We start from the raw sequence: 27,652 nt of genomic DNA, 5'->3' as shown, positions 1-27,652 counted from the left end.
AAAATAAATAATTAAAAGTTGTTTCAAACGATGTCTCCACAAAAAAACCAATTGACATCACTAGTAAATAATCAATCATACTTTAGTTGTACATTTGATATATGTTACACAAAACTTGGATATAAGAATAAATTCATTTAAAATAATGAGAAGAAAAGGTATCCACACAATTTACAATTAAAATCAAGCTTGTACTTATATAATGGAATTATTACTTCTAATGGCTTGTTAGCTCAACAACCAATTAAATGACCTCAATAATTTAGGTGTTCCACAAGCTGACCAATTCCAAAACAAGCTGTCAAAAATATAGCCTCTTATCATTCACACTATTAAAAGCATAGTAGTTTGTGTTGATATCCCAACAAAATATTCTAAAATATGAAGTTAAGTAACAAATAAAAAATAATTATATTAGTATATTTTGTTATATAATTCCAAAAAATGTAACGTATAAAAGAGTTATTTTTTTTTTGGTTATTTCGCTAATTAGTAAAATGACAAAATGGAAAATTTTCGCTCTAATAAATATGATAAAAAAAACAAGAGTATATGTTAATAAATAGGGATTATTGGTGATAACATTTATTGGATTAAGACACGAAATTAACAATTTAGAAAAAGCAAGTAGGAAGAGCGTGTGAGCAAATTGAAACCCATGAGTGTTCCAATCACCCGCGGTGAGTAAAAAGAAGGCCCTTTGTATTTCGGATCCGGACCCGTGATCCAATATTATGAATGAAATTAAATTAGTTGGTCTACATAATACAATGCCAGACTTTGGTGATTGACATATATAATATCTGAAACATTTAATATATGGAATGTGTTAATATGCCATGTTATTAATAAAATATCCAATAGTTCACATTAGTTTATTGTTATTTTAATGAAATATAAACTATTAACACCAATTTTTTTTTAATGAATGTGAATAAACCAGGTGACCATGTATTCTCATTTTATATGACAGAGTATAAAAAACTTGGTTCTAATAAATTAAAGCGTTGTTCGTCAAAATATAAAATTTTTAATCAAAATATTAATTATAAGTAAATATAAAAAGTTTCATATCACAAAGTTTTTTATAAAAAATAAAAAATAAATTGATTTTCTATTAATGAGGTAATTTTTATTGATATTTTAAATTATATATATTTTCCATCACTTACATTTTATCTTGATACTATTTTTTTCAGAATTTTAATTATTATAAAAGAATCTATTATTTGTTTTTCAATTGTATATATATATATATATATCACTTTAGCACATGAATATTATAAAAATATTTATTGCAGTCATTTAATTTCACTGTAGCATTTCATAGCATTACATTTTTTTCATCTAAAATTATATTAGTTTTAAAATTAATCAAAATTCATGAAAAATATGACAAAGGCTTTATTAACCAAACATTTGACTACAATTTTTTAAATAAAAATCCACTATATATATATACATAAAGACTTTTTTTAATAGTTCAATTATCGTTTAATAAGTAAGAGAACATGATTTGATTCGGATCCTTCTTCGAGATCCGGTAAACTATTTGGGAAGGAGGGCGGTAATCACACCGCAAGTGTTGAGAAACCGGACTCGTGAAAGCAACGTCAAAAGAATCAACAAGGACGGTGCAAATGGGAAACCGTTTCCCGATTCTGGTCTTCGTTTCCCTCATCCGATAAAATATTCCGTTCATTGCTCTGTTCGCCACTCTTTGGTTGCTTCTCGCCGGAGATGGAGGCCTGCATCGCTCGCTACCGGAGCTCGGCGAACTCGCTCCTATCGCAGTATGAGCCGATCGTGCTCGTTGTTGGGCCCTTGCTTGCGTTGCTCGTCGCCAAGGTTCTCCATTCGATCGTATGTCTTCTTCAGGAGAAGGGAATCAAAGGGGTGGTTCTAGGGTTTGGTATGGGTGCTGTAAAGTGAGTTCTTGGATTTTATTGTATTTGGTTTGATTTAATTTCGTTTCGTGGATTAATTTTTGTTGGAGATGTTTTGGTTTGTTGAGCAGGTTGATTCCTGGAGTGAATAGTTACATTGAATCTGAGAAGAAAAAGGTTGGTGATTGTTCTTTGTTATGAGTTTTCTTCTTTGATTGATGGAGGTTTGGTGTGAGTGGTGCAAGGGAGTGGAAAGGCTGTAGTGTTCTTTGATCTATATGAATCTGTTTTGATAATTAGATTGTTGCTTACATATGCATATGATCCTATTTGAAGGATTAGATAAGTTTGTTTAATGTTAGCTTTGGCATGTGTACCCTGAATTGAGGTTTTCAATTCAAAGGTTGAAATTGCTATTTTCCACAACACAGTGGCTTTTTTTTTTTGGGTCTGTTTTAGATGCTCAGTATAATGTGTTGTTCTTGCTGGATGATTAGTCTTGAGCTGTTTTTGTTGGTTATTGTTGAAAACCTAGTGCTTTAGATTATATGTATATTTGAAGGACTCCTGTTGCAAGAGTACTTGATACTTGTACATTCTTGAAGGATGATTTATGGCAAAACTGAAATGCTTTCTCCTTTTTCTATTTCCTGTACTGATTGTACATTTAAATGAATGAGGTTTGTTAATAAACTTAATCTGAAATATATGTTAGGTAGTGGAGCAATTACAGGCCAGGAGTGGGTCCAAGGATGGCTGGAGAACTGAGTTGCCAGATATTGGGCTTGGAAGAGAGGTTATTGAGTATTTGGGAGATGCGAAAAATAAGGATGGCGTTTGGCAAGGCAAATGCTCTGGAACAGTGTATGTTTAGCAATGTCTGTCTCAGACTAGTTATGGTTGAGAACCATTTTGAAATGATTTATGAGCATTGAATGTTTTGACATTGACTATGATGTATGTATTGCAGCTATATTGGTGGAAGTCAGTCAGAGGGCCATTTTTCACTGACAAATGAGGCCTATTCATTGTAAGGCCTTTTATTTGATGCAACATGGATCTGTTGTTTTCTAGGGCATTCATGTTCATGACATTCAATATTCCCTTCTCTTATTACTGTCTTTTGCAAGTTCAAATGGTTGTCACAGTGATCATGCCATTTCAGGTTTTCACACACTAATCCATTGCATCCGGATGTATTTAAAAGTGTTGTACGGTTTGAGTCAGAGGTCGTTGCGATGGCAGCTGCACTTCTTGGCAGCAAAGAGAAATCCTCTGGGGGACAAATATGTGGCAACATGACTTCTGGAGGGACTGAAAGCATCATTTTGGCTGTGAAAACATCACGCGATTATATGAAAGCAAAAAGAGGAATTAAAAAACCAGAAATGTTAGATTTGCTACACTGTCCTCTATACTTCTATGCTGCTGATGCCGAAGTTTGTTCAATGTGATATTTCTTTTCTTTTTATTTTCAGGATAATTCCAGAGTCTGCACATCCTGCATATGACAAAGCTGCACAATACCTTAATATTAAGGTTTGCCGTGTGCCTGTAAACAAAGAATTTGTTGCAGATGTGAAAGGGATTAGACGATGTATTAATAATAACACTATTTTGGTAAGCAAGCTTTTCTTTATCAACATGGAGATGTATTGCTTGGTCATTTCTATTTTCAACCTGATTGATTTAGAACCTGAAGCTTTGAAATAATGACAATAGTGCCAATACCTGTTTCAGATTATCAACCCATGGGTGTTATGCAGACTCATTTGTTTGTGTGTGTTATCTTTGTGTTTGCTTGCCATATAAGCTATAAGATGTGATTGTTTGATTTTTTGAAATTTTTTTATTTGCACAGGTTGACTCTTGTAATAATTTATGCAAATGCATAACAGGGACAAGTCTTGACAGTTATTGAAATATTTCTATCTACAATTGGTTTTTAAACAAATGTAAAGCAATGATAATAAATTTCAGGAGGCATTTCTATTGAAGAATCTTTTGAGCACTATCATCAAATGTTTGAGACTTGTCTGTCATATTCTTAAGATTTTCTGGTGAGCTATATGTTTTATGGCCCATTTTGTAGTTTGAGTCACACTGATTGGCAATTAGAAATTTTGGTCTTTTCAGTTAATGGATTCTGGCTCAAAACATAAAGTTGAAATGATGAATGACCAAGTGTCTCTGCCTATGCCATTCTTAGAAATTGTAAAGTATTGGTAAAGGGTTGGCCAAATTGTTATAGTTTTGTGAGAGTTTTAGAGTTCAAGCTGCATGCTTTCTACAATGCAGATTGTTATATCTGCGCTTGGATTTCCAAATGCCATTATTTGGCTGCATTCTTGTCAACTTGTAATTCCTACCAATAACCAACATATTTTCTAATTTTGCCAGATTGTTGGATCTGCTCCAGGATATCCTCATGGGATTATTGATCCTATTGAAGTATGCCATTTCACCCTTATTTTTATAGCAAATGTCATGTGAATTTGTCCTGCTGTAATTTATTTTAGTTGATCTTTTTCTTCACAAGTAGTCATGCGCGCCTATCCTTATGATCTATATGCAGGAGCTTGGGGAACTGGCATCAAGTTATGGTGTTTGCTTCCATGTCGACCTTTGTCTTGGTGGCTTTGTTTTGCCTTTTGCTCGCCAGCTTGGGTATGTTAAGTTGTATTGTGATTTCTTGATTTTCCATGTTGACCTTTGTCTTGGTGGCCTAAGTCTATCTTGCTGTTATGAGTCTGATAACTTGCACATTGGTGCAATTCCACTAAAGACTAAACTTTTCAAGAATGCTGGGTCTCTATAGGTTGTTGAGATTGTTAATATTTCTGAGGTTTCCCTTAAGGAACCATTCTTATTTTCTGGATGAAAGCAGTTGGTGTAGAAAGTTAGCCTAATGATACATATATCCATGCCAACATGGGAGGGCCATAAATTAGATGTAAATAACTTCTGTAATAGCCTGATTACTCAGGCTTTCAAACAAAATGCAAGAATTCCAGTCATTCTACCATGCAGATTAACCTGAATATGTAACTCTTTGGTTCTTTTTCTTATTGTCAAATTCCATGAAATGATATATTTATTGTTAATTATTATATTGGTCAATGGTGGATGAATTTCATATTATTTGCGCTAATTCTATTTGCGGTCTTATTTCTGCATATATTCCAGTATCTTTAGTGGATTGATTTTTAATTTTAATTTTTTTAAATTACTGTCTCTTGTCAAGTTCGTTTTTGAATGGATTGCTCATGTCTATGTGTGACATTTTATTAGCTTGGCTTGCTGCAGTCTATTCGTCTTTTATGAGCACTTCTGATTATTTTCTTTTAAATGTAGGTATTCAATTCCACCTTTCGACTTTTCTGTCAAAGGTGTTACATCAATTTCAACAGATGTTCACAAATATGGACTGGCTCCCAAGGGCACAAGTATAGTTCTTTACAGGAATCATGAAATTAGGAAGGTATTATAGCATTTGTTGAAGATTCTGTAATATCTTCTTTGGTTGGGAAGCATCTGAGCTAACTTCTATAGATAATGATTGCATTTGAGTTCTCAGATATTTGAATCTATTTTTATGTATTTGATATTTGACATCATAACTCCTTTCCCTGGTTCTGTTTTTACTATGGATTTGTTCTTGTTTGACTTAAGCTTCTGTCTGGTAAAAGCACCTGCAGACTTTTCTTAGCTTCTGGAAACACTTTTTAGGCTTTCTTTAATTATGTATAAACTTCTGATTTACCTTCTCGGCTATTTGGGATTTAAATTCTTTCAAGTATTCCAATAGATTGTACCTGCTTGTGTTGTAGCTACTGGCAAGCCTTATGTATACCATCTTCTTTTCTAACTTCAATAAATGGCAAAACTCGACAATACCCACATTTCTTACTTGTAATGGTTGTGAGAACATGCCCCAATGCTTAAAAAATAAAAAATGCTAGCATTCTCTTGCTAAAGGAACAAGCATCTTTTTTATTCTTCTTACATGCGTTATCTTTCTTACCTCATCTTTAGTGATTAGGTGCTAATACTTTTTAATCTCTGTGGTTGTTGTGCGGCTTGTTCCTCTTCCATCTCCACAACAGCACCAATTTGTAGCTGGTATGTGTTTTTAAAATTTCAGTGATGCTATATGCAACCATTTCTTTGATTTCTGTGATTAAGTATTTTCTTTAAACATTCATATGAAATGAATATCAATATTGTACCATAATGAGTTCTTATTTATTTTATTTACTGTTAGTTTTTATTAATATGTACTGTTTTTTTTTTTTTTGTTAATATGTGTCCCTTGCATAGTGGAAGCATGCTTTCAAATGCATTTATTTGAAATGTGTATATTTACACTCTGAAGAGATCATTATAACACACCTGTTAGTCTCCCAAAAATATTAAGCTGGCATCATTTTTAAAAACCAAGGCATCATTGTAACCTGCCAAACCAAAATTGTCATGTATTTACACAATTAGACATCAATATCAAGGCTGGATATATCTCTTGCTATGCTTATGTATTGGAATGTAGTCAGAAATTTCTCCCAAGCATTTTCTAGCAATGGTTCTATGAGTAAACTCTGAAATGCTTAAAAACATCCAACTACATGCTTATTGAGATTTTCAAGCAACAGTGTTAACTGCTAAAAATAAGCTGTGCAATTATCAACAATCTTGGCTTTTGTCACTCCGTTCATCGTCTGGATTCTTGCAGTCACAGAATGGTCAGGTGGGCTGTATGTTTCGCCTACTGTGGCTGGAAGCAGACCTGGTGGGCTTATTGCGGGGGCTTGGGGGGCGATGATGTCACTGGGGCTTCCTGGTAACAATCATGGCATTCCAATTACCATTTTTTGAAAAACGAAGTCCTTTTTTTATCTTCATTCTTCCTGTCACACTAGGCTATTCCTTCTTTCAGGATACCTGGAGAATACAAAAAAGATCATGGAAGCATCGAAAAACATACAGAAAGGGTAATTAACTTTCTTCTGTGTACAGGTCTTAAACAATGTCTGCCTATTGCTTACAATTTCTAATCATCACAGGATTGAGGAGATACAAGGGCTGTTTGTAATTGGAAAACCGCACATGACAGTTGTTGCTTTCGGTTCCAATGATGTTAATATTTTCGAAGTCAATGATCAAATGTCATCAAAAGGCTGGCACTTAAATGCCATGCAAAGACCTGACAGGTAGGTTTGATTATTAATGTTTTACTTTCACCAACCTGTCAAAACACAATAACTGATCATTTTTCTCCAGCCTCCATATCTGTGTGACCCTTCAGCATGTTCCAGTTTTTGAAGACTTCCTGAGAGATCTTAAGGAGTCGGCGAAAACAGTGGGTGCCTTTTTACAAGTTATTTTTGAAATATTTCCTTGCAATTTAATTTTCTCACTTTTTTGGTTTGACCAAATTAGGTTAAAGAAAACCCCGGTCCGATTAGCGGGGGTTCTGCTCCAATCTATGGTGCAGCAGGGAAGATGCCGGATAGAGGCATTGTACGGGATCTCTTGGTAGAATTCATGGACAACTCTTGCTAGCTCTTTTCTGGAGGCGTCTTGATACCCAAACTTTACTTTTGTAATCTTTTCATCCAATTCTCATTGAAGATCTATTTGCCCATGATTAGTGAATTTTTATATATGTCCCATATAATGTCCGCCATGTGCAATTATATTTATTTAGCAAGATGATTTCATTCACTTACATGTTTCAGGTAACATTATGAAAAACGTATCATTAATATCATGGGACATTACACAACATAACTGATTGTCTCATGTGCTGACAATTGATTTTCATTTCTTATTTCACAAATATGTGCAATGGTACTGAACTCAATTTTGTCACAGAAAAAAATGCACAATATTGAGGCTCCTAGCACTGCGATGATACATTCTTTGATTGAATTCCTGTTTGATGAGTAGAACTTCAGATTGGCAAAGGTTCCTCTTTCAGGACTCCTCCCATTTCCATTCTCCATGATCTATCTACCAAATCTGAGAGTTCCCTGCAGTTTTTTATTTGCCAAAATCAGCAGAAATTCAATGAATCACTCTGAGAACAGAAAAACTGAAATTGTTTTCTTTGTGGGAAAGTCGGGGAATGCGAGATGGGGGAATATATATACTTAAGGTCATGGCTCACAACAAGCAAAGTTAGCTCTTTCTTTAAATGCTTTAGCAGCTTGACCACATCCGCACGAGCTTTCCAATCTAGACTCACAAAACTGGAACATAATGAGCTATCATTCATCCAAAGAAAAAGCAACTATAAAAAAATGTTTCAAGATTTAAGTTACTGCAAGTCAAAGCTGCAACAGAAAGAAATAAGTATATTTTAAGCACATACCAAGGCCTGCAAGAGGCTCATCTAACAAAAGAAGATCTGGCTTTTGAACCTGCAAAAGACTTTTAGAGATCAAAACTGCAATGCTGGTGAACACAGACATATGTACCAGTGACTGTAATAAATTATTACTAATTGAATTGCCAAGGCTAGGCGTCTCTTATAGCCACCACTTAAAGAATGTGGGTCTTCATCCAAGGGAATTGTATTCAATCCAGCCTGAAATAAATGACTAATAACTTCAGCTTATGATACAAGTATATGAATGACAGATAAACAGAGAATAGAAATGGTTTCAAACTGCAGAGAAATGCTTGCTGGAGATTGCGTACTGAGTTGATCGCATACTGGAGATTCAGAGCAAGTCGTTGTCTCATGGCAAGATCTGCCTTCTGCCTTGGCCACCCAAAGGTTACTTCCTCAAGTACAGTATCCGCCAAAAAGTACCTAGAAACTACTGCCACTATCAATTCACTAGTTGTATATAATAACTAAGAAAACCAAATTTCATGTAGAACCAGGAAATTTCCCAAACTACAGTTATCTTTTAACAGAATAAGAAAAAAAAACCATAATCAGGACAACATTTTAAAGTTTTCTTACTGAATGAAGTTGCCAATATGTTCTGACATGTATTTTGCAACTGTATTAGCATCATATATGTCAGAAACTATCCAATTGCACAAATTTCCACCTAGTTAGAAGAAGACACTCCACCAAAGCCAACCCAACAATGGTTTGTAACAACCAAACTGTGTCCAATTTGATTGGCATTTTGCTCATCTTATCATTAGTGTCTCTCCAAGGGTCCACATTGAATGATTTGCTTGTTTAACTAAAGGGCAGGCATTGGGGTTGTTGATCTACAATAAGTTAAAACTTATGGGATCAAAGGTAACAGTCAGTGTCTAGCAGGAAGTTGAAAACAATTCCAACTCTATCTGTAAAACTGAAAACTTTGATGGCTCTCATCCAGGGTTAATAAAGTTAACAAAATGAAAGGAAGTTATCCACACCTCTCAGGAAATTGAAAGACAATGCCCACCCTTTCTGATGACAAACTCTCAGGAGAAGAGTTTGCATTTCCATCTGTTCCATATCTCTGAACATAAATTGAGCCTGATGTAGGCTTTGAAAGTCCAGCAAGAAGCTGCAACAGATAAAGGAAATAAACTTAGTAGGAAGTAAACTTAGCAAGAAGCTGTCATTGAAAAAGATACGCATTGAAAGAAAACCTGCAACAGAGTGGTTTTACCACTACCACTTCGTCCAAAAATCAAGCCAAAGCTGCAGGAAACAGAAGACATATCAATCTATCAAGAGGCATTGATAAAATCATAGGCTTTAATGATATTTATAGCTTACTAATAATTTACGTCATAACTATTCTATACCTTTTCTCTGGAAGGGAAAAGCTAACATCATTCAATAGGTTGTGCTGAGTCCCAGGAGGCCGATAATTAACCCTCTTTACCTTGAAAAACCAACTTAAATGTCACAAAAGCATTCAATTCTCTTGCACAAATCACCGAAATGTATTACAGGTTTTATCTTGAGAAATAATTTGGTTTGAGCATGAACCAACTCAAGAGACTTACCGAGTTCTAGAGAGGTAAAACAAAAGAAGCTATGGATGATAACATGATAAGTGTTTCAAGACCAGACCATAAGTGACTAAATACTCATTTGGTGCTTGTGTTTAGAGTACTGTTTTTGAAAGGAAACATTGTAGTTTTAACTATTATCACAACAAATACAAGCATTCTGTGATATCTCACTTATTCATGTTACAATGACATTTTAGTGCAACAACTTTGGATACATTAAGAAATATTCCATGATTCTAAAAGAAAAAAAAAAATTTACTCAAAGAGTGATTAGCCTCTATATTCATTGTGCCAGAAAACAGATAATTCAAGTGAATGTGCTTCATATTATGTATCATATAATCCTAATTACGAAAAGAAAAAAAAATGGTAAAACACTCCTAGTGGCATACAACCATAATATTAGCTCCTTTATATATATATATATATACATATTCACTTTCTCATGAATAGAAATTACCCAAAAATGACTCTAAGATATAAACCCTAAAATACAACCAGAAATCCAAACCATAGAAATTGTTCCAACAAAACCAGAGAACACGTTCGCCTGTTATCATACAAACCCTAAATCACAAACTACAACTCCAGAAATCATCAACGCATTAAGCAAGTAATTCCTGCATTAAATTGGACGGTAAGCGAAGGGAGGCATACTTCAATACAAGAATGCCGAACAGAGAGGCTCAGAACCCGAGATTTCCCGAGAGGACCGAGATGCTGGGAAGCGTTCCGGGAGCTCGTATGGATCGTAGTCCGGAGAAACTTGGATGGCGAGCGTGAGAGATTGGACAAGGAGACGGCGGCCTCCATCGCCGGCATTGGGGATGAACTGAGGGTGGTTGTGGAGTTCTTCAGGCTAAGAGCTCTTCAACTACAAACGGGTCGGATCTTTTTGCCAAATAGATCCGATCCGATTATAACGCATGCGACTCGTTTGCGGAGCTAGCTATCTATTTTCTTTTCTCTTCTTTTTTTAAAGAAAAATAAATGAGAAAATTTTGTGAAGGTCCTTGTATCCTTACTACAAATAAAATTTGCAAATGAACTTTTTTTTTCCAATGAACTCAAAACCTATAATTGGGTTTTTCTTTTTCAAATAAAATTTATTATTATATATAAACTATTAATAAATATAAAATATTTTACAATTATTATACAACATACAATAGACTAATATATGTATAAATTGTTAAATGAGTTGGGTCTGTTTAATTTTGACTGACTTAATTAAACCTAAAATGATGACCCAAGTTCAACTAATTTATCACTCAAATGAGTTTTAGCAAATCAAACTCAAGCTATTAATGAATGGATTGGCTATTTGGCTTGTTTAATAAACCTTACATGTAAAGAATTCCGAACTTTCATTTGAGATTTTTTTAAAAAAATGGAAAAATAGAAACTAAAAAATTATTTTTATTTAAAATATTTAAGTAATTATTTTTTAGTGATACTATATAACTCTCTTGTCAAATGAGAAATTTATTTTAAAAAATAAAATAAAATATAAAGAATAAACCCTCTCGAGATCATCCCATACTCTAGCATTTTTTTTACACATTAGACGATAAACATCTAGCATTTTTTTTACACATTAGACGATAAACATCCCCGTTTAAGATTAATAATCACAAATGTGCACTAATGTGAAGCGTATGCACAAAATTAACAACATCGTGAATAGGCTAAGAGGTAAACAAATAAATATGAAAATAATTTCAAACCAATTGGGTAATATAATTGAACAAAGTAAGCTCACAAAATACAAAGCCACGCTTATGTAACACCATCCACAAGCAAGAGAAGGCATCACTAGAATTGAAGGAACCCTTAGTAGCCAAAGTAGCATTTCATAGAGAGAAGCGGTTTTCATTTTTATTGCAACCACATTAGAGGGCAAAATATCATTCATTAATAAGTATTTAACTAGCCCTCTTTAAGTAATACTAGCACACTAAACACAATACTTATTCATGCTCATATCACTCGGGCTATAATCCTTCTTGTCTTTTCAGTTCCATGCAGAGAGCTCTTTCTCCTTCTACAGCTCCAACACCAAGTCTACATTGCCAATGAGAATCAAAAGTCTCAAAAAATTTTCAATATAAATTAGAAAAGAAAAATTCAATCTGAACAAGATCATGAATAAACCATCCAAATCAAGACTCATGTTTTGAAAAAAAAAAAAAGGAAGTTGTAGTGAATGAAAACTTACAATCTGCGTCGGTCTTGATCCAATACTCGCGAGTCCCATTCGGATCATTGCCATCCACCATAAGAGATGGACTGCTTGAGTCACACTTGAAGCATGGGATGGCCCTTCTTTTACAAGCTCTTTTTGAATCAGTTAGTGTGTGATCCACATTGATGACACCAGAGTGATCGCCGCCGTCACGGGATGAATTTTCCCTACTGTCTTGCTTGATGGCCTTGAAAGATTTCTTTGTGGTCAATGTGCTCTCTGGGTGAACCTTCCTGTGGAATATCTGCAGGATCTGCAATGCAGAAGTCATACAATTCATGATGAGGCTGGAAAGATGTCAATCATAATTCATAAATAAAGCTCAACAGTGTCATTATATCCACATGCATTTGTTCATTCATCAACTCATTCACATTCTTATCCTTTAGAGTATCAATGCTGAATCACTCATCCGACACCAAATATTCCCAGAGAGATAATAAAATGCTGATGAATAAGCTATGAACTGAACATGGTAATATGAAAAAAGAAAAATTCCAACTGAGAAAAAAATAAAATTAATTAGGTTTGATAAGGTGAAAGTGAACATCTCAACAGTGAAATTCGACATTCATTCATTTAACTTATCAACCTCTGGAGTATTAGTGACATTTCACCCATCTAATGGTGAAACAAGTAAAGCCAATAAGAATGCAACGAGAAAAGAAAAAACATAAAATTATGTTAGATAAGGTGAAAGTGAATATCTCTATAGTGTCTAAGACGTTTCATTGATTTACCTTCTGATTATCTTTTTAGAGTATCAATGACAATTCACTCATTCAAGAATCTCCAAACAAATACTAAAGATGTGGTAGAACTAAGGAATGAGACATAATAATGGTGAAACAAGTAGAGCAAAAAGAATACAACTAGATAGAACAAAACAAATGAGGTTTAATATATCAAAATGTGATTATCTCGACTACTGATGGCATTTCATCCAAGAATTTCTCAACAAATTATCTGAGCTATGAATTGAACATAGTAACAGTGAACTGATAAAAGTCAGAAAGAAAAAAATCCAAGCAATAAAAAACAAATGATCAGATCCTTCAATCTAGTGACATGTGATTATTTGCTATGGTGCAATAGCACCAACAAATAGAAAAAATCCTGCCAAAATTCACCCATCATCCCAATCAGTACAAGCAGAACAATGATGCAGATACTTCAAATGGATGGGCCCGCAGAAGATGGCATAAATGGAGGCCATGGTGGGCTAGCACTTCCCGAGATAAGGGAACAGCCAAGCATGAGTGCATGACTTTATGGAAAGGAATTCTCAAAGTTTCTCCATCAATGGTAAGGTATCAATTGAGCCAAACAAGTACAAGATGTTTGCCATGCAACATAGCACTAAGATTGATGCTCAATATGAAAGAGATGCTATGGCAAGTACCTTCTAATGGATATATGGAAAGGGATGGGTAGTTGCCCTTAAACCCACACTTACAAGAGTTTGGGGTAATTTAGAATTGAGTTCAATCTATAATCAGTTATTAGAACAACCCAAAATAGTGTGTGCTTATAATGAATTTTTTTCTCACAATTGAAGCTAATGATAAAATTTCACATTTTAACACTTAATCAGGATTTAGAGCTACATATTTCCAAATTCTACCGTCCAAACATCTCACCAACAACAAAGTCATGATTTGAAGGAAGTACTGTGAAAAGAGATATATTTGCTAACACATTTCCACTAGGAAGACATAAAACAAGAAAATTGGTATTTTTATTAAGTTTGAAGGATGTTCCTCAGAAATAAATCACATAATAGTTAAGTTAATTGCACACTAGCCTTGAAGCTTAATATAAAATCTCACACTTTGGTCCAAATGTATAAAGTTTGGATTTTTACGAACAAAACATGATTTCTATTATTTCAAAAATCAGAATCAAACATATACTTCATCTGCTAAAAATAAAGGAAAAAAAAACAGATCCGGACGATTTGAATTATATATTTGTCGTTAAAAAAAAAAGCAGTATTTTATTCTTTTCCTTTTTTTATTTTATTTCGAAGTTCAATCATTTGATAGCCTAAGAAGTTTTTGCACTTGAAAAAGAATCAAAGATCCAAATTTCTGAGAACAAAAGCTCTTAAAAATACTAATAGTTTTCGGGGGTGTAAATGAAAAACAAAAACAAAACATACCTTGTGGAATTTGGTTTCCGCCGGCGAGGATCCATCGGCAGCGCCACCCAAATCCGAGGCCTTTGCTGCAGAGCGCCGCTTCACCGCCTTCTTCCCAGCGGCCGCGGACGCCGTTGCCGCCGCTCTCCCCTCTCCGCCGGGACCCGTCTCCTCCTCCATCCTAGTCTTCAAAAACAGCTCCCCCAACGAAGCCCTCCTCTCCCTCCTCGTCTCCGCCACCTCGATCGGCGATCCAAACAAGTACCCCTGCAAAGGGTACGCCTCCGCCACCGACTTCCCACTGGCATAGCTCGCCCTCGCCGACGAGATCCGTGCCGCTCCACCGCCGTTAACCCCCTTCTCCGCCTCCGCCGCCAGAACCTTCTCAATCTCCGCGCTGACCACCATCAGATCCGTCTCCGTCGTCGCCTCCGCTCCCTTCTCAGCAATCGCGTCCACCGACGGAACCCCAAACGTCGGCGTAGCCATCCCATTAGGGATCTCTTCATCCTCATCCTCCCCCGATCCCGACGAGTTCTCAGGAATCGGAGCGGATCCAAGCGTTCCAATGGTGAGGAATCCACCGAACAGCACAGCACCAGAGTCGAAGAGCTCCCCTTCATCCTCTCCCACGGCCTCCAGGAGGCCAAGATCCCTCGCCGGCGGCCGGGCCTTGTAATCAAGAGGCGCACGGCCCGGGAAGACAGTTACAAGCTTGAGCTGTAAAAGAGACAGTCAGCGCATTTTAGCAAACACTTATCCCCTCAACACTATCATGCGCCCTAACACTTTTCACATTATCCCGCTTAAAGTGGTACCACTGAATCCACCACATGTTTGTCTTGGGATGAGGTCTTTGCATGTGATTTTTTTAATCATATTTAAAATTTTTAAGTAAAATCACTATGTCAACCAACTGAATATATATATATATATATAAAGCTCACCGGAAGCGAAATCTTTGAACATGTCGCCACTGTTTTGCCGAAATTTCCGGTGCATCCAACCAAGAAGCTATAAGCAAATAAACATATATATATATATATATATATCAATGGCAATGATATAATGATAATATAAACAAGAGAAGTATTATTATTAATGTTATTATTATTAGTAGTAGTTGTTGTTGTTGTTGTAATGTAAAAAAGAAAGAAAGAAAGAAAGAGAGTTTGGTGATCACCTTCATCTTCTTCTTGTTAGGATGAGGAGGGAATTGTGAAGAATGGGAGCTAGAACAAAAAACACAAAGTGTGTTATTTGGAATGAAAGAGTGAGTGAATTAATTAAATGAGTGAGTGAGTGGTGTATGGGAGGAAGAAGGGTTTTGATAGGGTGGTGGTGTTTAATTAGGAGAGGGGTGGGATTGGTGGTTAGAGGGAAACAAGAAGGAAGAGCCAGAGAGGTAGCTTCTCTTTTGTACCCTGTTTTTGTATATCAAATCATGTGTGTTTATGGGGATTGTGGGCTCCTTATTCCTTAACCCATTCTCCCCCGGGGCACTCTACGTGCATGAAATTAATTGATTGCACCATGTGAGTAAATAGTTTCATTTAATATTCTTTGCGTTTTTACTGTTATATATATTATTACATGCAATTTATTTCTTTTTTTTACGTACTCTCCTAATAATAATAATAATAATAATAATAATAATAATAATAATAATAATAATAAGGTTTATTAATTTACCTTGTTTAGTAGAACTAGCTCATCAGTCATCATGTGGCTCTATGTATATATTTATTATAAATAAATGCAACAGATAAGCATAAAATATATATCTATATATATATATATGGGAAAACATCATCTAGGGACGTCCCCTGGGATTTAAATCTAGGGATGTTTTTAAATCTAGTTTGGCTGGATCATCATCCATGGGCTGATTGATTATATAAACATCTGTACACTTTTTACTGTTTCACGATCATCAGATAACACCGTAGAACGCGTTTTCATCGTTTTTCATAATGAGCAAGAGTCGCCGATTATCCGATGCAGTATTTCTATGGGACATCCCTTGAGATTTGAAATCTAGGGACGTCCCTAGATGATGGGTTCTCTATATATATATAGCTTTCTAGAGTCCTTTTTTCAATATATATATATATATGATGAGACAGTGAAATAAAATATGATAAAAACCCATTAAAAGTTTGACATCAAAGATCCAATTGATCATCTCCATATATTAATGCCAGCAAATTCTGCGGCTAATAAACACATTTGCATGCAGACATGTGGATAATGCTTCAAATAGTTAAAATCGCCAGTGAGCCTAACATGCATACTTTCTCTTATATTCTCTCCGACAATATTGTTCCCAAGATTTATTATTATTATTATTATTATTATTATAACGTAAGCATTTATCAAACAATAAACAAATAAGTTCAATAACCTTTGAAATTAAACACATACATACATATATATTTAAATATATATATGTTACTTTATGTCTAGCTAAATTGAAGAGAAATTATATATATGTGGTTCATTTCATTGTAGGCTAATCACACAAGTCCTTATCTCACAAAGCTAGCATGTCTTCTTCTCTTTGATTGCACATCTTATTTGATGCGTCCTTGATAAATAATATGATCTCATAATAATGTTTTAATGAAAAGATGTGTTGTTAAGTTTATGTTCACTATAGAACAAATTGTCAACTTGTCCCTCACCATCACCTTCACCTCAAGATTCTTTAATTAATAAATTCTATTGTTGATTAAATTGAATAATAACAATAATATATTTCATGATATTCAAACTCTAATTGCAACCAGTCTATATCCAATCAAGTTAATTATATTTATATATATGCTCATCTGTAGAACCCCAAAATATCACTTGGTTGTTGGAAATGACACACCAAGCAATGGAAATAACAAGCGATGGTCATGCTCCAAAACAAATGCTACATGACCTTCTTTAAACTTAGATATAAAGGCAGTGTTATTAGTTGAGTTTACATGTGGATCCCTCTCTCATTCCGTAACTAGCCATTTATATTTTTACTATTAATCTAGTTAATTAGCTTGCATTGTTGGATATTACTTAATTATAAGGAAGACTTGTAAAATATTTAATACTATATATATTAGCAAATTATCACTTTTTCTGGATAACATTAACATGACATTTTTGAAATGGTTTTGGTTGTTGTTGTGAATGCTTTTGTAGACTTACTTTTGGACAAAATATAAATAATGATAAAATCATATTTAAGTCTCTGTTTTTGGGCAATTTTAAAGAAAAGTTATGAATTATTAAGTGGTGAGAAAAGATGAAACATGTAGGGAAGTGTTTTTAATGTGGCCCTTTTAGGTCTAGGATTATGGGGATTATTCCTTAATATTAAAAAAGTCATTAAAGATCAAGCTAAATTAATCCCCGATTGTGCACTTGCTATGTTAATTTATGGTTTAGGGCTTAAACCTCATAAAAAATTACAAAATTGTTGTGGTTTTAGACAGTTAATTAGTTGCAATCAAAATAGTCAAGGGTCTGAAAAACCATGCATGAGCAATGCAATAGATCAACCAAGTTTAGGGTTAGAATACATCCTTGACGCTAGTTGTGAGAAAGAATGCTCAATATTTACGAGAGATTTTTTATAGAGTACTACTTGTCAATAATTTATTTTTTATACACTAGCTATATTAATATATATATATATATATATATGTATTAAACATTTGAACATACTATTTTATGATTTAAAAAAGAATAAATATATATACTATTTAAGAATAACATATTTGGTATTTTATTCTCCTCTCAAATTAAAAACAAAAAATTTGGAATTCGTAGTATATGTATGTATGTAAATATAATTAATATAAATATATTGATTTTTTTAAAAAAATATAATTATTTTTTTGTCATATGGACATGGGATGGGCCAATAGTGAACCAATGCATGGTAAGTTTTGTAGGTAAAGAGACCTATCAATCACATCCCTCTTCATTCTTATCTTGTCAAATATATATATATCATATATATAAACTTAGAAAAAGAAGATAAGATGGTTCGAATATGTGCAACAAATTGATGACTAGATAGCAAGAGACAAACAAATGAAACTAGATCTATGACACATCCATCCCAAAAGGTCAAGGATTAAATTCTTTTAGGTTTTATATTTGCACTTTTGTATTTTTTATGGTTTTTTTATATTCCCCACAGAATGAATAATTGCTACCAATAAGTTTGTAAAAAATCCCATTTATTATAAATCACAATAAATTAACTTTTTTTCTTATAATTGGGATGTTAATTAAAAAATAGAAGAAAAAAAAGTTCCTAGAAAAGTAAATCCTATAATTTTATGATTTGAGAAACAAACAATAAACTATCAATAGAAAAACGTAAATATATATATAAATTATAAAATTTTATTATAAGATCAATGATCTCTTAGTCTATTGACACCAAATTTTATATTTGGAGTCTTCCTATCATCAATAAAAAAGTGAGTTTAAATCTCAACTCATATAGAGCATGACACAAGTTATTTAAGATATTAACTCTCCGTTGCTCGCATTTATGAAGAATTCTAATAAGACTTAGTCTAATACTAATTCTTTAAAGGCACAAGTTAATAATAATAAAAAAAAGAAGAAGAAGAAGAAGAAGAAGAAGAAAATGAAGGACAAGTAGGGACATTTAACATGTTTTGTTACTGATAATTAGTACATTGAAGTAGGAGGTTACTGTTAAGGGATGGGGAAAGATGATGAAATTCAATCTAACAAAGTAATGGATATAATAACATTCTTGTCATCCTATGAATGTTGTGATTCATATACCAAACCAAGTAGTCTCTTTTGCAAAAGATGAAAGGCCTCAGCATTGAAAATGAGAGGAGGCATGGAGTCATGGAGCTAGCTCATTCATGCAAGTGGTGGTGGTGGTGAGCAAATAGTTATCATCAACCACATGATTTTTTTTTTTATATATAACTTCCTCTTTTTCTTTTTATATAAAGTTTTGCCTTCTCTAGTCCCTTTCCAGCTTGTTTCCTGTGGTTTTCATCCAACCATTATTTTTTCTTTTTTCTTTCCCAATTCATCGCATTTTTGGTGGTTGAAGATATTATTTTATTATATATATATATATATATATAACATGGAGACTAACTTTTGAATTTTATGTTTTACTAATATATGAAATTATTGAAAAAATAGAGCACAAAATCAAAGGGAAAATCAATCACAAACACAAGAGATTTTTAACAAAATTCGGCATAATATACCTACATCCTTTTAAGCGGAGATGCTATTGTTTTTTTATTAAAAAATTAGGGTTACATATTACATGAATATACAAAAATTTTACATAATATAATTTTATTAAAATACCCATGTACTGTACACGGAGGTATTGCCCCGCACCCCTAACCTATTTTATCGTGTAATATTGAATAATAAAAATTTGCATAAAAAATTTGACCCAAATAATTGAATTATTTGGAATAAACAAAAGTAATTAGTAAGAGAAATCATTTGTATTTGATAATACTTTATTTAGTTTCACATGAAATATATTACATGTCTAGCCAAATATAAAACTAACTTGGCAATTAACAAATAATTGATAGAATATTAATAAAAAAAATGCTTGTTAATGAATTTGAATACACATTAACAAAAGTTAATGTTGAAAAAAATTGCATTTTTTCTTCAGTGCTAATTAATTGTTTTGATTTGATTTCAATTTAAAAATTTATGATACATAAATCAACAAAATTGAAGCATGGATAAGACTAGCTAGCTAAATGCACTCTACATTAAAGTCATTTCGCTTGTTTGAGATTATTCCCACTGGTTTTCTCTTATCATAGTCTGATACGTGTCTCTCAACCACAACATAAAAAAATAATAGCATACGTGTCAGGTTATGATAGAGGAGAACCAGAAAATAACCTAGTTCTGAAACCAGACGAGATGACTTTCTTTACATTTGGGCTTTCTCTCAAGATAAATGTACCTATCTGTAATATTTATAATTGGCAAATTTTAATGTAATTTTTCACTATTTGATCTATTCTATTACTAATCATAACTTCCGCTCTTCATCTTCCGGGAAGAGTTGAGAGTTTTTAAACTTTTTTTCTAACAAAAAAAAAGATGGCGTTATTTTCTCCATTTTCACATCATGAATTGGATGTTGGCAGCTATAGTTTCTTAAAATGGAAGGGAAGGATAAAAGGCAGAGAAAAATGCAAGGAGATGGAGAAGAGCAGGAAACAAACAGATTCCACCCAAAGATGAAAAGGGGGAGATAATGACAATAAAGGCCACATACTAATCAAATCACAACAACCTAACAAGCACAAGTTGTGCATGCAATAAGAGAGGCTTAGTAACTTGAAAGTTCAAGGGTGCAAGGTTAATATCTTTAATTAATATTAATTAATATTATGTTTTTGTTATGCTTGATTTAGAAAAACAGTAAGAGAGTAATATTTCATTCCCCGCCCAAGTTAAAAGGGAATGATTTTTTGACCATAACCTTTGGGTGGGTTAGGGATCTTGTTATGTTATTTTGTTCCGACCTTGTTTTCTTTCAGATCTTTGTTCTTACCCACTCTAGTGGATGTTGTTTTAGACTTTATTTTTCGATTAATGCATGGTTTTATCCAGTTTTAGAAAAGAAAGAGGGAAATGATTTAAATTGCTCTCAATTCAAAAAGTTAAAAATAATGACTAGTTTACATTTTATATAAAAATATATATATATATATATATATATATGGAAGATTTTATTCTGTGCTTATTGATTTTTTTTTTTTAACTCTTTGTGAAATTAAAATAAAAGTAATTTTTTCATACAAAGAATAATATAGATAAAGTGTGTAGTAGCTTAATGCTTTTTTTTTTAAGTTTTTTTTATTTTGAATTATTTTACTTTTGAACGAACCATGAGATTAATGTGAATCAAATGAGTTTGATTTCTAAATAATGTAACAATTTTATTTGAGAAATTAAAAATGATCTAGTTAAATTGATTTGTTTATAAATCAAAATTGATTTAATCAAAACTAATAATGCTTCTAAGCAAGTTTTGGTAAAACAATTTACAAAGTCAAATTAATCAAAACAATATTCAATCATGAATTAAACAAGTAAAAAAAAGTAAATAACATATATAAACATCTTATTATTGCCTATACAAAAACAAAGGTATTGTTAGACTTTATAAATAACACCTAACTTCTAAAAATTTTAGGTTTTTTTATTCCGACTATATTTAGTATCGGTTTTAAATTTTTTTCCGAAAAGACTCTCTTTGATATTATTTTTCTAGTTACAATCTTAAATAACTTAACTAAAATTCATGTAATTAAAAAGCTCTTTCATAAGTTAAAAATTCCAAACTTACCAACTTTTAATCTAAACTAGATATGTCTAATAACATATTTCCTTAAAAACAGCAAAACAAAAAATGTTTTCGCAAAGATTAAGATTGTGCAAAGAAATTAATCACATTTGTGTCTAATCAAGTTGGTGTAATGTATAAATCACAACAAGTCATTCACTCCTTTCAAGTTGGTGAATAGGGCCTTAATGTTGGTTCATCCTCTTTGTTTCAGAGTATCAGAAACAAACTTTTTATATAATTTCCTTGCTTTTACACCTATATGTTTAACTATTCAAATACATGATTCCACATTGTTCATCACAGTGATTTAGATATTCTTTTACTCATCAAGTCATGATCAATTCTTTCATTATGCTAAAAAAGATAGAGACCTCCATGTGATTGATGAGATATTGCATACATAATTAGAAAAGCATTGAAATCCAAAGGCTATCTGTTTAATTTCCAATAGTAATAAGATTTATATAGTAAATAGTAACTTGACATATGAATTTAATCAAATAGTACAAATTAAAAAATAAAAATAAAAGTGAAAATCAGATGTAAATTTAATAGGGCCAAGTGTAACACCCCAAATCCCCCTCATTCGCTATTAAGGATCTGATTTATTTAATAATTAATTATAACAAAATATATATATATATATATATTTTTTGGGTTGATAAATTCTGTTGTTAATATCACTGGGCCGTCTTTATGGGAAGCATGATAGGGATTTTGTGGGCTGGCCCATGCTCAATTCTCATTGTTTGATGTTCTTTCATTTATTAAAAAGTTTTACAAGTTAATTTTTAAATTTTTTTATAAAAGGTAAATAAATAGGTGCAAGTTTTAATTATCATTTTGAGACTAGATATTTTTTTCCATAGATATATACAAAGAAAAAGTTAATTTCATCACTCTTCTTCCATCAATGAATATGAGTTCAATCAAAGGTCAAGAATTTAGATTAATACAAAGTTCAATGCTCGTTGAGAAATCTCAATTTACCATTCTTATTCAAGTATTCTATTTTTGGTTCTAATCAAAGCTGATCATATGATTATTTTTTTAATATCCATAGTTTAAATAAAAATCATGCCAAAATATTGTGTTTCTACGATCAAATATAAACTTGACTTTTTTTTATTCTTGTGTCATTGCCCCCAATGGTATAATGACTAATATCAAACTCAACTAATACATTCAAATCTTTCTTTATGTTAATATCATCTAGGATGGATGATATATCTCTAAAAATATATATATATATATATATATTAGTACTACTAGTGTTTTTTACTTGTTTGTTGTCTACTTCTCTACTTCGTAATTGTCCTAACCTTCATCATCGGTAAAATTTGTGATTTTTTTAGTTAAAATATTATATTTGTTTTATTTGTTTGTTTGTAATCATTTTTTTTATTTAACAATATTATGGTTTATCCTAATAATAATAATAATAATAATAATAATAATAAAGTTAATGAAATATTGGGTGCATGGAGAGTATAAAGCCATGAAAAGTCAGTCGGCAAGTCAAAGAAAAAGTCAATGGTCTAGCTAGCAAGCACATGGCCAATAGTTAAATCAGTGAATGAAAAATTAAGCACAGTGAGACAAGTATGGCATGACAAGTCAATGGAGACCCCAATAAGAAGTCAATGGTCAAACTTTGCAAGCCTTGCAAGCTACTATATCATTAGCTAGCATGCCCAAGAAGAAGAAGAAGAAGAAGAAGAAGATAATGAAATAGTTTACAAGGGTGGGCTGAAGCGAATTGAGAGAGAAAGAGAAAGAAGCAAATGGAGAAGAAGATGAGGAAATCTCAATGTGTTGTTTCAAAATCCATTGCTAAGAACCTTTTGTTTCTCTTTGTCCCTCTTCTGTGCTTTTCCATTGTTTCTTCATATGATTCTCTTGATCCATATGGAAACATCACCATTACATGGGATATTATGAGTTGGACTCCTGATGGTTATGTTGTGAGTCACTCTTTCCCCTTGTTATTTCTCCTACTTCTTTTCATGATTTTACTTTCAAAAATATTGATAGAATATATATATATATATATATATATATAATGGGTGTTTTTTTTTTCTTGCATTACATATTTTTTATAAATCATTCTCATTTCCTTAAACTACTTTGCATCCTCCTATTTTTATTGTTATTACTTATTAGGGGGGAAAATTAAAAATAAAAATTATTAGGTATTTTTATAAAATATGATAAGTTGATTCTTAACTGAAGGAGAATGGGTGTATATATATATATATATATATATTAGGTAAAATAACATATTTAGATCTAATATAATCAATCTGTATCTCTAGTCTACCTAATATAATTTGTCCCTAAATTTTTTTTTTATTTTAATATTTAAAAAATATATGTCCCTCTTTAGGACATTTAAAGACAAATTATATGGGAAGAGTGACTTACATGTCACAAAATATTGAAATAGAGTAATCTTTTAGTGGACGAATTATATTAGAGAGACTAAAGTTAAATTGATTATATTGGGAAACTAAATATGGTATTTTACTTATATTTTATAGGGATGTAAAGAAAATATTAGTAATTATCCACTTTTATAAGGGTATAGAAGCAAATTTTTTTAAAATATAATTTTCATACACTTGAGGTGTGATTTCATTAAAATTATTATCGATAATTTGTATGTCTTCTTTCATTCACTGTCCCCATTGGAACTCAGGCGGTGGTGAACATCAGCAACGAGCAACAGTTCCGTCCGGTGTCGGAGCCGGGATGGAAGCTCGGCTGGACATGGGAACGCCAGGAAGTCATCTGGATCATGGTCGGAGCTCAGTCCATCACCCAGGGCGACTGCTCCCGTTTTAAAGGCATCATCCCTCACTCCTGCGAACGTAGCCCAACCATCGTAGACCTCCTCCCTGGAACTCCGTACAACGACCAAATTTCCGGATGCTGCCGCGATGGCGTGCTCGCGCCCATGGGCTTCGGCGATCCATATCTCTCCACTGCCGGGTTCCAGCTCACAGTTGGCGCTGCCGGTAATACCAATAAGACTGTGCGGGTGCCCAAGAATTTTACTTTTGGGGTGGAAGGGGGAGGATATACCTGTGGACCTGCTAAAATTATGAGGCCTACTCGGTTCTTCACCCCGGATGGGAGGAGAGTGACCCAAGCGCTGAGTGAGTAGTAGTTTCTTTCTTTTGATTTTGCGTATTACTGCTTTTTTGAAGGTTTAGAGCTTATTTTGCAAATTACTGTAAGGTTTAGTGGGTGAAAAAATGGAACTTGGGAATAGACAATTTCATGTTCGTGATATGACTGCAATGTGTTTGGTTAAATGCCTCAGTGAGTTTAGAACATCAAGCATTAGGATCTATTTGTATAAATAAAATGCCTTCTGTCTAGCAGACTGTGTAGAGTTTGATGGGCGAAATTTTGGAACTTGGGATGTTGCCTCAATGAGTGGAAGGAGACACGAGTACTAGTATTTTGAATTGAAATCACGATAGTAAACTTTTTAGGATTAATTTAAAATTGAAAATGTTTGATCACCTTTTATAAGGTGTAAGTGTAATGGATGAAAAATTGGAACTTGAGATGGAAGGTGAATGTGCTTGTGTATTTTGAATTGAAAATCACACTAAGCATTAGATTTAAGATCAAAATTCTCCTAGGAACATTGTATAAATTGTCATTCATTAACCTTCTTAGAAGTTGAGCACACAGGATTTTTTTGAACCAGTGATTGACATGGTTTTGCTTCTTTGATGCACTAAAACACTAAGGTGTAATGTTGATCAATCATTAACATTGGTGTATGCTCTTTCTCTTTTGTCAGTGACATGGAAGGTTGTGTGCACATACTCAGCCTTCTTAGTAAAGAAGCCAGTGTGTTGTGTGTCATTGTCGTCAGCCGATCACCGTTTGTCTTCCTCATGCAAGGATTGTGCTTGTGGTTGTCGGAATGCATCTATGGCCTGTACAGGGTGAGTGGATAGTTATTTTGTTATCTTGTTTTGAATTTACTCCAGTTCTCTGTTTAAAGCCAATTGGCGATGAATTAGCTCTGATCAGCCTTTTGATTTCCTTATTTAGCTTTGAATGTAATAATCTAGAATGAATGGATAACTCACACAGATGCTATATTGATAGCATACCCTTTGATGAAAAGCATACGTAGAAAACTATCTATCTTTCTTTGTTAACAAAAGGATTGTGACCAAATACCTTGCAAGCTTTCAAAACTGTCCTTCCATAAAACAAAGCTTGCATACTAAATTTGCTCATCTTGACAGAAGCTTAAGTTGATCAAATTAAATGTTGTTCTCATATTTATCAGGCTCATCAAAGCAAGAAAAGAAAGAGCCATCTTTGAATCTTTTGAATCATAATTTTGCAGGAAAGGAGGTGCAGAAAAGGCTTGCGCATTTGCCTTCAGCTGTGAAATGCACCAACCACAATTGTCCAGTTAATATCAACTGGCATCTCACATCCAAAAGCAAAGATAATTGGGGTGCTAGAGTTTCAATCACAAACTACAACCTGAGAAGAAATATCTCTGACTGGGCCACATTGCTCCATCTACCTCAATCCAATCACTTCATTAAAATTGTTCACGCCAATCACAAGCCTTTCTTAATCCAGAACAGTGAGTAAATTTGATAGCAAATTCTTTTCACCATAAAAAGTTAACAAATTAGTAATCCCATCACTGATTATAATCCATATTTATGTGTATCTTGAGTGTTATTCTGCATGCATTATACTTTGATTTAAGCTTCTTGATAACTGGATTTGATTATGCATTAATTACAGGTGAATGGGATATGTTCTGGGGCATAAAAAAATACAATAGGGTGATCAAGAGAGCTGGAATGAAGGGCTCCGTTGTGGACTGGGAGGTTATTTATAGCTACAAGAATGGCAGCATTCACAATGGCACTGTTGAGCCTCCATACATTCCCTTGGCCATCTATTTCAATGGTTATCCTTGTTCAATGCCTGCCACAAGAACTCTCCTCAAAGCTTGAGGTTGAGAACCTCTTCACTTGCTCTTGTTTATCTTTAAGAAATAAATAAGTTAACCTTAAAACTTATGTATTTTCATCGTTTGACACAACCTCTTTACATGAGTATTTGGTAATTATTTTATAAGATCATTTTCAAGGACAAGATATATATCATATTCGCTTTCCTATCATTCACAACCTCTTTACATGAGTATTTGATAATTATTTTAAAAGATCATTTTCAAGGACAAGATATATATATCATACTCGCTTTCCTATCATTCACATCTCACATAATCGTTTATACCAAAACCATATTTTGATTGATTTAATTTTATAAATTCTGGTACGGATACCATGTAGTATCTATGAGAATATTCAGTATATAGAAACAAGAAAAATGATTAAAAAAAATTAAAATAGTGGATAATAGGAACAAGGAGAAGGGAGGAATGAGGATGAGGTGTGTCATCTGTTTGTCAGCAAGGGTTTGGACATGGATGAGATGTTTGTGCAGGGCCTTTATTATTATGTCCTTGCTACAAGCCAACAAGTACATTGGCCTTTGCTTCCCACCTCTCCCCCCACAAGGACCACAACCACTTCATTTTTAAATAGTTAAATACATATAGTAGCACTGCCCCAGTTTCATGATGCATTGTTATCTATCTTCTCATTAGTGTCATGAGAATGATATAAAACTCTTACTCTAAAAAAAAAATAAAATAAATACTGATGAATAGATGACAATGATGTTGATTTCACCATAAAGTAATCAGGTTTTTTTACACATGATGGTGTTTAATTGAAGAAACAAATCTAAACCCCAAAGTTAAGAAGATTGTGCATGGGGAAAGAACAAAAGTTGAACACTGAAATACATTTGTTGACGTCTTAATGATAAACACACCTCATTACTTTAATCAAGATATTTCTTGCCCCAAGGGCCCAAAATATGATGCACCATATTTTTAATAATTCACTTATTAAAAAAAAACATTTATAATAATTCATGCATATCTTGCAAGA

The 27,652-nt window shown here is 33.1% G+C and overlaps 4 protein-coding genes across 5 annotated transcripts; 2 read left to right on the top strand and 2 right to left on the bottom strand.

Moving 5' to 3' along the window:
* Positions 1–1,653: 1,653 nt before the first annotated feature.
* On the top strand, positions 1,654–7,607 carry LOC120260322 (sphingosine-1-phosphate lyase). The gene is made up of 15 exons (XM_039267752.1): positions 1,654–1,928; positions 2,018–2,063; positions 2,602–2,750; positions 2,857–2,916; positions 3,052–3,276; positions 3,365–3,506; positions 4,287–4,337; positions 4,462–4,553; positions 5,241–5,367; positions 5,993–6,008; positions 6,616–6,723; positions 6,820–6,874; positions 6,947–7,093; positions 7,164–7,242; positions 7,323–7,607. Exons 1-15 carry the CDS (start codon positions 1,741–1,743, stop codon positions 7,443–7,445), a joined length of 1,608 nt encoding a protein of 535 aa, XP_039123686.1. The 5' UTR covers positions 1,654–1,740; the 3' UTR covers positions 7,446–7,607.
* A 67-nt stretch (positions 7,608–7,674) lies between these two features.
* Positions 7,675–10,750, bottom strand: LOC120260323 (ABC transporter I family member 11, chloroplastic). 2 transcript variants are annotated; one of them, XM_039267753.1, is made up of 9 exons: positions 10,518–10,748; positions 9,648–9,727; positions 9,489–9,540; positions 9,270–9,403; positions 8,586–8,700; positions 8,386–8,472; positions 8,257–8,305; positions 8,036–8,120; positions 7,675–7,915 (listed from the first exon to the last, which is right to left on the bottom strand). In XM_039267753.1, the coding sequence occupies exons 1-9, from the start codon at positions 10,680–10,682 to the stop codon at positions 7,837–7,839; spliced, it is 846 nt and encodes a 281-aa protein (XP_039123687.1). In that variant the 5' UTR covers positions 10,683–10,748; the 3' UTR covers positions 7,675–7,836. The 2 variants fall into 2 exon arrangements, with proteins under 2 accessions (XP_039123687.1, XP_039123688.1); XM_039267754.1 differs by lacking the exon at positions 7,675–7,915 and having other exon boundaries at positions 8,048–8,134; positions 10,518–10,750.
* A 947-nt stretch (positions 10,751–11,697) lies between these two features.
* On the bottom strand, positions 11,698–15,620 carry LOC120260450 (protein LAZY 1-like). Its single transcript, XM_039267927.1, is given in 6 exon segments — positions 11,698–11,924; positions 12,079–12,358; positions 14,267–14,934; positions 14,936–14,965; positions 15,193–15,259; positions 15,429–15,620. Coding segments are annotated over 6 exon segments (1,071 nt in total). The 5' UTR covers positions 15,435–15,620; the 3' UTR covers positions 11,698–11,904.
* Positions 15,621–23,347: 7,727 nt separating this feature from the next.
* On the top strand, positions 23,348–26,768 carry LOC120260436 (protein COBRA-like). Its single transcript, XM_039267913.1, has 5 exons — positions 23,348–23,599; positions 24,334–24,793; positions 25,453–25,600; positions 26,014–26,262; positions 26,430–26,768. The coding sequence occupies exons 1-4, from the start codon at positions 23,420–23,422 to the stop codon at positions 26,084–26,086; spliced, it is 861 nt and encodes a 286-aa protein (XP_039123847.1). The 5' UTR covers positions 23,348–23,419; the 3' UTR covers positions 26,087–26,262; positions 26,430–26,768.
* Positions 26,769–27,652: the final 884 nt, after the last annotated feature.

The sequence above is a fragment of the Dioscorea cayenensis genome, chromosome 5 (assembly GCF_009730915.1).
Source record: "Dioscorea cayenensis subsp. rotundata cultivar TDr96_F1 chromosome 5, TDr96_F1_v2_PseudoChromosome.rev07_lg8_w22 25.fasta, whole genome shotgun sequence".
NCBI lineage: Eukaryota > Viridiplantae > Streptophyta > Magnoliopsida > Dioscoreales > Dioscoreaceae > Dioscorea > Dioscorea cayenensis.
The sequence above is the reverse complement of the archived record's forward strand: the minus strand, read 5'-3'. Positions and strand labels throughout refer to the sequence as shown.

Bases quoted from the DNA above. Each gene is read 5' to 3' on its own strand.
- LOC120260322 (XM_039267752.1), top strand. From the start codon at position 1,741: ATGGAGGCCTGCATCGCTCGCTACCGGAGCTCGGCGAACTCGCTCCTA. The intron at 4,338-4,461 runs GTATGCCATTTC...ATCTATATGCAG, and splicing joins GGATTATTGATCCTATTGAA to GAGCTTGGGGAACTGGCATC. The intron at 6,724-6,819 runs GTAACAATCATG...TCCTTCTTTCAG, and splicing joins GATGTCACTGGGGCTTCCTG to GATACCTGGAGAATACAAAA.
- LOC120260323 (XM_039267753.1), bottom strand. From the start codon at position 10,682: ATGCCGGCGATGGAGGCCGCCGTCTCCTTGTCCAATCTCTCACGCTCG. The intron at 8,473-8,585 runs GTACGCAATCTC...CATTTATTTCAG, and splicing joins TCCAGTATGCGATCAACTCA to GCTGGATTGAATACAATTCC. The intron at 7,916-8,035 runs GTATATATATTC...AAAAAACTGCAG, and splicing joins GTTGTGAGCCATGACCTTAA to GGAACTCTCAGATTTGGTAG.
- LOC120260436 (XM_039267913.1), top strand. From the start codon at position 23,420: ATGGAGAAGAAGATGAGGAAATCTCAATGTGTTGTTTCAAAATCCATT. The intron at 23,600-24,333 runs GTGAGTCACTCT...ATTGGAACTCAG, and splicing joins GGACTCCTGATGGTTATGTT to GCGGTGGTGAACATCAGCAA. The intron at 24,794-25,452 runs GTGAGTAGTAGT...CTCTTTTGTCAG, and splicing joins GAGAGTGACCCAAGCGCTGA to TGACATGGAAGGTTGTGTGC.